Source organism: Nicotiana attenuata, unplaced genomic scaffold, assembly GCF_001879085.1.
Source record: "Nicotiana attenuata strain UT unplaced genomic scaffold, NIATTr2, whole genome shotgun sequence".
Lineage (NCBI taxonomy): Eukaryota > Viridiplantae > Streptophyta > Magnoliopsida > Solanales > Solanaceae > Nicotiana > Nicotiana attenuata.
The window spans coordinates 69,534-80,554 of record NW_017674810.1 but is presented as its reverse complement, the minus strand read 5'-3'; the positions used below and the strand labels follow the sequence as shown (position 1 = coordinate 80,554).

The 11,021-nt window shown below is 35.8% G+C and overlaps 1 protein-coding gene across 2 annotated transcripts; it reads left to right on the top strand.

Annotated features, from left to right (window-relative positions):
* The first annotated feature begins 5,210 nt into the window (after positions 1-5,210).
* Positions 5,211-10,579, top strand: LOC109219308 (calmodulin-7-like). 2 transcript variants are annotated; one of them, XM_019383744.1, is made up of 3 exons: positions 5,211-5,453; positions 6,552-6,921; positions 10,285-10,579. In XM_019383744.1, the coding sequence occupies exons 1-3, from the start codon at positions 5,378-5,380 to the stop codon at positions 10,379-10,381; spliced, it is 543 nt and encodes a 180-aa protein (XP_019239289.1). In that variant the 5' UTR covers positions 5,211-5,377; the 3' UTR covers positions 10,382-10,579. The 2 variants fall into 2 exon arrangements, with proteins under 2 accessions (XP_019239289.1, XP_019239288.1); XM_019383743.1 differs by having other exon boundaries at positions 5,212-5,453; positions 10,282-10,579.
* Positions 10,580-11,021: the final 442 nt, after the last annotated feature.

Here is an 11,021-nt window from a genome sequence, read left to right as displayed (position 1 = left end):
AGGGAAAACAAAAGAAAATTATTGAAGAAGAAGAAGAATGGAGTGGAGAAGAAGAAGAGGAGGAGTCTGAGAAAGAACAGAATAGATTTGCCATTTTTGGCAGGAGAAAGATCTTGAAAGGCAGGTTGTTGAAAGACCTGGAGGAGCCAGGTATGATAAGATTGGTGGATGCCCTAGCTTCACAAGGATGGAAGGAGATGGTCCTTCAATTGGATGGGAAACTGGCCAGGAAGGAGCTGATTGAGTTCATGGCCAATGCCACTGTCAAGAATGGGGTTGTCACCAGCATGGTGAAAGGAGTAAAGGTGCAGTTTGATGCACCTAAATTAGGTGAGATTCTAGACTTTCCAGTGTGGGATATGATGATTACACTAGGCAAAGGTGGCCTTGTTTGGATTCTCTTCCTACTGCACTCCAAATCACCAAAAACTTTTCTGATTCTGCAACTGCTGAAGATGTGCCTGAAGCAAGATTTGTTCAGAAGAGTGAGATGAGGGCTGAGCACAAGGTGCTATTTGAGTTTGTGAACAAATGCTTGCTGCCAAGGCAGGAGAGAAGGCACACTGCCAATTACATGGACTTGGTTCTCATGGAGTGCCTTGTGAGAGGAATGCAGATAAACTGGCCTGCTTTTATTGTCAAACTACTGGATAGAGTCATTAATGGCTCCAAAGCTCATGCCACACCATATGGGTTCCTATTGACTACTGTTCTGGAAAGGCTAAATGTGCCTTTGAAGAAGTGGGAAATGGCATCAAGCAAGGAGCATTTGGGNNATTGCTGAACTGAAAATGAGAGAAATGGCCTTAAATCTGAGCTAGCAAAGGAAAAGGAAAATAGTGATGGAATGCTTCAGAATATGCTCAACCTTCTCCAAACCCAGCCATCTAGTTCCTCCAAGCCCTAGGATGTCCAGTCCCTGTCTTTGAACCAGTCTAGAACCCCCCCCCCCAGTGACCTAGTTAGGGATTTTTTTTTGCTTTTTGCTCATGGTTGGAAGCTTTTTCTTTCTTTTTGTGGTCTGTGTATGGAGGCATCTCTAATCAATGACAATTTGCTATTTCTCTTGTTCTATTGCAGATTCTGATCTTAATAGTTCATTTTGTTTGCTGGTTGTTGTTTAATTAAACCATGTTTTCACTTGCAGTTGCCCCAGTGGCCATGAGTAATTATTAATATCTGGGTTTACAATATACGCAACTTTTCGATGATGCCAAAAGGGGGAAGAGATATTGTGCTTTACTTTTTATTCTGAACTAAAGTGATATTTATAACCTGATTAAAACCTGGTCCTTAATGATAAGTTAAGATTTCTAAGTTAAAGTGTTGATAATTAAGCTGAGTTCCACAGGTTCTCTGATCAGTAAAAGCACAGAGTTTGTCATCATTAAAAAGGGGGAATTTGTTGGCCCAAGTTCAGATGAAGTTTTGAAGATTGACAAATGAACTCAGTCATGGACCAGGTTCATCATGTGAGACACAGTGGTTATTTACTTATACATGTGAGATGCACGTGAAGAAGATAAGTCTCAAGGATCAAGCAGCAATATCTTCTTAATTGATCGAAAAGGTTGCATAAAGGATGAGGAGATGAAGTCTCCTAATGTGAAGAGAACTTAATCCGGATCAAGGATAAGGGTTGGAGTTTATATTGTTGTAGGACTCAAATTCGACAAAGGATCAGCAATTGAGTCTCAATCAAACTATGATTACTAATCTCATTAAATAACAATGATTGTTCTCTTTTACAGGTGTTGCACAAACGCAGAAGTAAAACTAAATTGAGAGCAAAAGAGCGAGGCAATTTTGCAAGCAATTTGTGTGAAATTCAAGTGTGCATTCCTGAAGCTACTTGGACAAGATAGAAGAACCAATTCTATTATGTTTATTCTTATTCTAGTTCAATTGTAGTAGGTGATTTAAAGTTGTACCTTTCCAGCTTTCATAGAAGCAATTGTATTAGGTACTTTGAGTATTCAAGTTAGAGTTAACTTGAAGGTGTCGCAGCAGTTGAAGCTGTGTGCCACACTGGGATTAGCGTTTAATCCTTAGGTTTACAAGAGTTTTGTAAATGCTATTTTTGGCTCAGTGATTTTAGTGGAAGTTTGGGAAAATCCTACTGAGTAGTAGGTCGTGGTTTTTTCACCTTTTGAGCCAGGTGTTTTCCACGTAAAAATCTCTGAGTTCTTTATTTTATGCATTTTTAGTTCCGCAAACAGTAGTAGTAAGTACACCTAGAAGAACCAGGTTCTTCTAGAGCGAAAATTGGGTACCACACAAATCACCCCCCTCCTCTTGTGTGGTATTGATGTTTAGAACATCACTATGTCATCCTGTGTAGTCTAGAACTTGCCCCGTGTGTTAATTGAAGCGAAATTGTAAGTTGTGCTAATCTAGGAGATGACGTAAGAATTTTCTTGTTTGATCATGGTGTGCTTGTCACATAAAAATAAAATTTTCCGTTGCTAGCCCCTTTGAGCCTATAGACCTTTCTTTTGGCACCCACATTACAAGCCATACCCCCATTTTGTTCTTAATTTGATATTGATTGAACCTTTACCTCCTAAGGCATTTTTTTTAGTCGCTAAAAGAAGTAAGGTTAGAGATTGGGGAGTAGCGTGGAACCATGGAAGGGCCCGTTGGTGCACTAAAGCTGAAATCAAATGTCACTAGCCGATGAACTTTAATGTATGGAGTGTGTGAAGAAAAGGAAAAAAAAAGAGAGAAAGGAAAAGAAAAATAGCAAGAAAAGAGAAAAAAATATGATAGTTCAAATAATGTAGAAAAATACACACCTCCAATTCTTATTGATTGTGCTAGTGAAAAGTAGAGAAGTGCTTAATTGAAACGAGGGCTATGTTGTATATGGCAAGTGATTTGGTTGAGAAAAATATGAGCTTGAATTGTAAATGTAGTGTATTAAAAGTGCTTAGGAGGGATAGCCACTAATTCAAAATATATCATACCCGTCCCTTAGCCTACATTACAACCTTAAAAGTCCTAATTGATCCTAAATTTGGCTAGCTTAAATTAGTAGAGATATACACTACGGGCAAGCTTATGGTACGACCACGGGATGCATAGAATTCTTTGTGAGAGTGAGTGAATTTTGTTCAATTGTGTGATGTCCTTAATCTATATTCAAAAGTATATTTGAATGTGTGGACCAATTTATGCTCTCTCTTTTGTTGTTGGTAAGGGCACATGATCTCATGAAGGATTGGTAAAGTTGTAAACTTTCTTGTTAGGTAAGTGCATGAATTGAGGGTGCTTAGTGGTTGCAAGTCGATTGTTGAGGTTGGGTGGTGACGAATAGGTTGTTGGAATTTATTGAATTGAAATATTATACTTGGGTATGCTTAAACGGGAAGAATGTGAATTTTCTGTGCGTTCATGCTTGTGTGCCGGTAGTGATCGTGGTCTAGGGTATAGTGTGTGGTTAAAAGTTAGGGTTCTCCTCTATGATTGAACTTTGTACGTAGTTGGAGGGTAGTAGATTGTCCCATTGCTCGAGGACGAGCAAGAGTCTAAGTGTGGGGTGTTGATGTTTAGCTTAAAGCATATATATTTCTATGTATATCGCCTCATATTTTACTTTTGTTTCGTGAATTTGGGATGTTAAATGTGTTGATTTATGTTAATTTGATGTGTTTTTATGTGTAGGAATGATTCGGGAGCAATTAACGCGCGAGATTTGAGCCAAAACGAACGAAACCGGGCAATGTGTGAATTTGGGCGCCACAGGCAGCACCTGGCGCCACCTGTGGCGCTGAAAACAGTGTGCACAAATAATGGGGCGCCGTGGAGGGCGCCTGGCTGGGCGCCGGTGACGTGAAATGTGTCCTATTTCGCCCGGGACAAGGTTATTTTAGCCCTAGACCTACTCAACACGTATAAAAGCAAGACTAAACCTATTTTTGTAGGGGGAGACGCCACTTTGGAGGAAAGATACACACGGGATCGTGAGGAGGCGGAGAATTCTCAGTTTTCTTCATCTTTTTCTAGTATTTTCAATTATTCAAAACTTATGCAATTGTTTGATTACATCATGAGTGGATAAACACCCATTGTTCTGGGGTTGTGATTTAGCCATGAATATTGTTGTTTGATATTAACTTAACCTTGATTATAATTCACCAACATATGGTTGTTTCTTCAATTCTATGTTTAATTGCTTAATTGTCTGGCCAGCAGTTAGGTTCTATTTACTATCTATGCTATGCTTGGGAAAGCCGTGTTTAGATTAGAGAAGAATTGAAGAGAGCATGATCTTAACCCTTAGGGGGAGCGGATTTGTGGTTAGGATAGGAATATACCTAGTCATCGTGCTTAATTAAATATCGTGATCTTAATGCGTTCTTAATAGATTGATTTCATAGGAATATAGGCGTTATCTATTGAGAATAGGTGAGTAGTACTTCGGGAGAAGGCTATGGGAGCATTTATCGATTAATTAGCAACCATGAGCGAATTATAGGAAGGGGAGAGTTAATTAGAACACAATATGATTGGTGAATCGATCACAACCCTGGAATACTTGTCTCTACTGCATACACAACAATCAACTCGTTACTTGATAATTTAGTTAGTATTTAGAATCGTAGTATGATATAATCATATTAGTGAACTTTGATTTTAGCTGGATTGAATAACAATTTTAGTGATTTCGTGAGTAGTTTACACAAGTCTCTGTGGGTTCGACACTCAACTTATCATTATATTACTTGTTGACCACGTATACTTGCGTGTACGTTTGGGAGCAACAATTCTTACACTTAACAAAAGAAAACTACCAATCAAATTAGAATGTAAAGGTAAAGAACTATACGAAAAGTGCAAACTATTAACATTTACCATAAATTTTTTGAAACTATGTATAAAAATATACATATATATAGGTGTAATAATAAATTTGAAATAGCTACTCCTATAGTCGGTTTGGTTCGGGTTTTTTTTCGGTTTTTTCTGATTAAAACCAAAACCAAACCAAATTTGATCGGTTTTTAAAATTCAAAACCAAAACCAAACCAAACCACAAAGTATCGATTTTTTTGATCGATTGGTTCGATTTTTCGAGTTTTTATGAACCCCTACTTGAAACCATAGGACCCATGTGATTATTACAATTGTTTACCAACCAAACTAGCCACTATAGAGTATAGAGTATTCCCTTGTTGACTAAAACGACTTTAATTTCAGTGAAAGAAAAGAAAAGCATAAGCATCAGATGCTTGGCCACCCCACCACGACGCACCCTTTTGGAATATTGGACCATTATATTAACTCCTCTTTCTTTCTTCATTATACAACACATACTCGATCGGCTCTTTTCTTCTTCCCTTATTTCAAATTTCCAGTAAAATAATCGAAAGAGATAATGGCGGATCAGCTGACTGACGATCAGATCTCTGAGTTTAAAGAAGCCTTTAGCCTCTTCGACAAGGACGGCGATGGTCTGCCTCTGCTCTTTCCCCTTTTTATACTTCTTTTTTTTTTTTTTTCTTTTCTCAGATCCATTCCTATTTTTGCCCCTTTTTTAATGTTGCTTTCGATTGACGGTTTTGTGATCTATGATTTGCAGCTAATTATAAGCTTTGCTGTTCATTACGTGATAATTGTAGGCGCGAGATACTGTTGATGCTGTTTCTTTAGTTGGTTGTTTCAATTTTGTTTATTTGATTTTTGATAGAAATGAATGTGAACATGGATCTATTTGAAACTTGTGGCTTCTATATTTTGGTTCAATGTGTTGAATTCCTTGATTTTTCGTGGTAGTTGAGCTTGAGATTTGTTATTTTGGGGATTACATATATGTTAAATCAGTTAAATAGGTCGATCGTTTTATTTTGGTTTCTTTCTAGTTGGTGGATTCTACTCGTGAATTATGATTTCTTTGGCTTTGTTTCTTGATGGATTCTCTCCATTTTGTTCAACGTGGTAACTTGTTTGTAATTGTGGATTTCACTTTGCTTTACCTTGTTGGTAAAGATCATTCTAGTCTATATGTGTAAGCCTATTCAGCAATTAATAGATTATTTAGAGAAAGACCCAAGTTTTGAATTTTATATATGTGGCTGTAAACGTCCAAAGTCGATAAATATGCAACTTGAGAATATAGCAGTAATAAGTAAGTAGATCATAGTTGGATAGCAATAGTTAGTACTCGAATATGAGTAGCTGCTGCCTCTTGAAACGACTGAAGCCTTCAGCTACTTTCAGTTCAATTTTTTTTGCCAATTTGATTTCCATTTTCTGTTTGGAAATAATTGTCCCTTTACTTTTCTTCCTTATATTGGAGATTGAAGTGTGGGATGCTGCGTTAATGGTGTTTAACTTTGTTTTCTGCTGTTGGGATCACTCATAGGCTTCTATTATTATGATGAACGTTGTTTTTCTGCTGCTCCTCCTTCGTATACTTTGAGAACATAAAACCGTGGAAGTCTATTTCCACATGTCCACAGAAACAAGAGAAAAAGAAAAAGGAAACTACAGTTTTGGTTTAATTATAAGCTCTTAAAACTAAACATGCTTAATAATTGTGTGTCCTGCAGGTTGCATCACTACGAAGGAGCTTGGAACTGTGATGCGGTCATTGGGGCAGAACCCAACCGAGGCTGAGCTTCAAGATATGATCAACGAAGTCGATGCTGATGGGAATGGGACCATTGACTTTCCTGAGTTCCTTAACCTGATGGCTCGCAAGATGAAGGACACTGATTCCGAGGAGGAGCTCAAGGAAGCTTTTAGAGTGTTTGACAAGGATCAGAATGGATTTATCTCTGCAGCTGAGCTTCGCCATGTCATGACAAACCTAGGTGAGAAGCTTACAGACGAAGAGGTTGATGAGATGATTCGTGAAGCTGACGTGGATGGCGATGGGCAGATCAACTATGAGGAATTCGTCAAGGTCATGATGGCCAAGTGAGAATCCAACTTAATCTTTAAATTAAAGTATAACAAAAAGGAACGGCAGATAAGTCTGATGAGGTTTCTATTTCTGGTTAGGATGTCTTCTTTGGCTTATTAGCTTTGACTGGGTGCTTGCCTGTTCTATTCTCATTGTTTCTTAATGATGTTCTTTGGTATATGCTTTTTTGCTCCCTTCCTATATTAGTAGCTTGTTTGTTAGTAACTACTGGTATTCTCTTCAAACATTTGATATTAAACCTACCACAATTGTGGGGACCTTGAATGTCTTTGTTTTTTCCCCCTTTTGAATGAGTAATTTCATCTATATTTTCGCGTGTGTTTGCTTTTATTCTAACTCTTAGCTTATGTTAATTTGCAATTTATGCTCTCTGAGACTACTCAGAGTTTTTGAAGTACAATGATCATCTAGTAGAACAAGTAGTGGCTTTTTGTGTTTCGTTTGACTTGAACCAACCACTCACTCCGTACCTCAGGGTTAAGATTATATAGGTGCAGGAGACCTATATGGTTCTACTCTAACATCGTTTGTGCGCCTATCTTTTGGGTTTATCATAAAGCTTTCTTTCTTTGGCATAAAGAAAGCGACTCCCTTCTACAATTTTGAGTTAAGGCGCGGAACCTATGTTGCTTGGACTCTTTGAAAATGTTGCCGGATGCGTGTTGGATTCTCCAATAGCAATGTATTTTTGGAGAATCCGACACGGGTGCCACAGTATTTTGGAGAGTCCGCGCAATATAGCGCGGAACTAAGTTATATTGAGGTTGTTTTTCAAGCCCCCTTTCCATTTCTTTGTGGAATGTTGAGCTTGACCTGCATCATAGTTCAAGATTGATCCGTGGCCATTAAGCCAACTCAAAACGTTGTGCCTCGAGTATGTTTCGTGCTATATAAAAAATGGCAAGGCAAGGAATGAAAAGAAGTTCAGTATTTTTGTTGTCTGTTTAACAATTTGCACAGAAAGGAAAGGAAACTATGCGCCTAGGTTTGGCCTAATGGTTAATAAAGTGGGCACAAACCTTGGAGAGCATGTTCAAGTTTCTTCTCATCTGCCTAATTCTTGGCGGGACCCGTAGCAGGTATTCGGTCGGATATTGCGCGAGCTGACTCGAACAGTGCTGCCATAAAATAAATGGGAAAGGAAACTATTACTCTTGGCAATGTCCCAAATGAAGCTTTTGCAAAAGAAGATGACTTCTACTAATCTTACTTCCATAATTTTCTTTTCCTTATTTCTTTTCAAATCTCTTTCTCTTTCCTTTTCGAACAAATTCCCTTTATCCAAATGCATTTATAGCGGAAATTGAATCCATTACAAACATTTTGATAGAAAAAGCGACATTTCAGTATCAATATAGCTTAACTTGTCCTAATACAAGTGGATTATATAGTAGGGCCAGTCAGCACAACATCTATTCCCCTCCTGGCAGATTGGACGTTCCACCCAGAAAAGAAAAAAGTAGAAAGGAATCTGATAATTGGTAAAATCTTTACAAAAAATTGCTTTTCTTTTTCATCAGCTTAAGTTTTACGCAAAACTAACTCAATTGAATTTCTCACTACTTGTTGAAAAAAAGAGATACAATTTTTGTGGTGTAGGTGTAGGGTAGTAGAGAGTACTTTTTTGGCAAAACAAGCGGTCAGCTTCCAAGTCATTTTAAATTTTTTAATTATAAACTCTTTTGAGTTAAAGTAATTTTAAACATATAAATTTTATTTCAAAATATTGAAAAATTTATTTTCGAATTCACACTAAAATTAAAATAGTTTAACCTTCTTACTCCGACTCTTGCTAAATACTAATAGCATGGAGGTGGATTTTTTTAAAAGTTTTTAAGTTAATAAACATATTTATAACATATCTTATTAAATGGTTTTATTTTCAGTAATTAGTGTACCTATAAATAAAAATTCTATATAGTTTTTGTAAAAGTTTAAATTACCAAAATCTTTGTAAACTTAAATCATGATTTATCATACTCTCTTATTTATTTTTTTAAGATGGGGTCAATAAGTTTTTTCGTAATTGTTTTTTTTCTCTTTTCCGTGCGACTTGCTTTTTGTCAAATTTTGCCCTAAAAGGTTGTTTCATATTTTTCCTAATCAATCTACTTTTGTCTTTATAAGTAAGTAACATTTCAGCTACTTGGACGAGTAAGGTATTTGTTTCTGAATCTAAGATGGGACGTTTACTTTTCCACTTTCTTATCTCTTTCCTTTCTAATTCTTTCCCCAAATTTTTGTTCTTTCCTTAAAAAAAAAAAATTGTTTCTCTTAGTCTTATGTGTCTATTTCCCCGTGCTAGTTTCTTGGATATTTTTATCATCTTTTTTTTTTTTTTTGGCTCCAACATAATACAAATATTCAGAACCATAAAAGCTCATTCTTCTTTTTCGTCCAAAGTGTGAATTAGCTATCATATTCGAAGACACTAAAATAATTTTGTCCTAATTTTTTATGTGCAAATTTTTAGTCCCTCTCCTAACACCTCTTAATTTGCCCCTGCCCGTTAAAAAAAATTTAGATTGAGTAAAACAAAAGTATCATTAAGTTGGAAAGCAAGGAAAATTTAGAAAAAGAGGAAAAAAAAGAAAAGAAGGAAAGGTTGCTATCACTAACATCAAGCATGGGTATTGTGCTTTTTCTTGATCTTTATTTGTCATAAAAGTTTATTCTTTTTTTCACATGAGAAAATGCATGTGTTTTATGTGCATCTGATTGTGCAAAATTAGATCGACATATTAAAAGCTTTGCTTTAACACATTAGAATGGAGAAGAAAAGTCTAGAGGCATTTGCATAAAGTTAAGGTTAAAATGAGTTTAATTTTTAACTGTTAAGGATTGGTAAATGAAAAAATGTTATAGCTAGACAATATCAGTAAGTTGTGTAATTGAAGTAAGTATCCTAAAAGTACTTATATAACCCAACTTTGCTAGTTCCTGCATTATATTTTATTGACAAGTTGCTAATTTTATCACTAATCTTACCGTTCTATTTTCTTTTCATTTTACACTGTCAAAATCATATTAAATTAAAAAGTTTTAACTCTTTACTCCAGAAGTTTGCGAAATACAGCCTTTGCAAAGTGGGCATTTTGTTTTAACATTATTTTAGTTAAATACTTTAACTTTTATGCACTACCACTGTAAAGTGATATTTACAATGTTAAGTCACCTAAAAAGATAACTATAGATAATGCTGGTAATAAGTGGACCTGGACATAAGGCAAGTAATTTGTTACAATTCATGTTAATATAATATTTTTAGTGTATATAAGTAAAATCTTTAATTAAAACGCCAAGAAAATTTAACTCCTTAATTCGGAAAGTCATGTCGTTTTTATTATTTACAGCAGGCGGCGAAGGAGGATTGAGGAAAGTAAAAGAGCCTACTCAATCTCACATAGCAACGGAAGGAAAAGCCGTAAGAGAGATCGATGCACAATCCTGTGATCCCTCCTTAATTATTTTTAAACAAAATATTTTAAGTATTATGACTTGCGGTTCGAAATCGATAGATAATAAATCCCTTCTTATGGTATTACTCCTTCGATTTTAGTTGTTGTATCCTAGTCTACGACTAAATCTGTCCTCAGCTTTATGTCTTTTTTTTGTTTTGTGCTAATGAAATCTTCTGTTTGCTTGTTATAACGTCCTAGTCTTCAAAATAAAATAAGTCAGTATTGTGCTCTACCATTCATGGTTTCTAAAGTGTTGATACTCCTATAATAAAAGTAGGGTAAAAACTTACCTGTTTGCATCCAATATAATTAACTTAACCATATAAGACAAACTAAAGTCTATTAGGAATTTTATTTAAAATAAATAGATAAAAAATTAAAAAGGAAGTAAGTCATATATACTAACATAACTTCAGAAAAATTTATACTAACATAACTTCGAGAAACATAGGGTTGCCGTCAACTTCCTCGTTCTTTTTTCTTTTATTCCTAATCTTCTTCAAGTATTTGGCTAAATATCGAAGTACTAATTATTTCCGATTTTGTTCAAGCGTAAAGCATAATTCCGAAACAACAATATATGTTGCTCAATTAGTTTTGCACTCTCGGACTTGGGAGGCATACGTTATGAT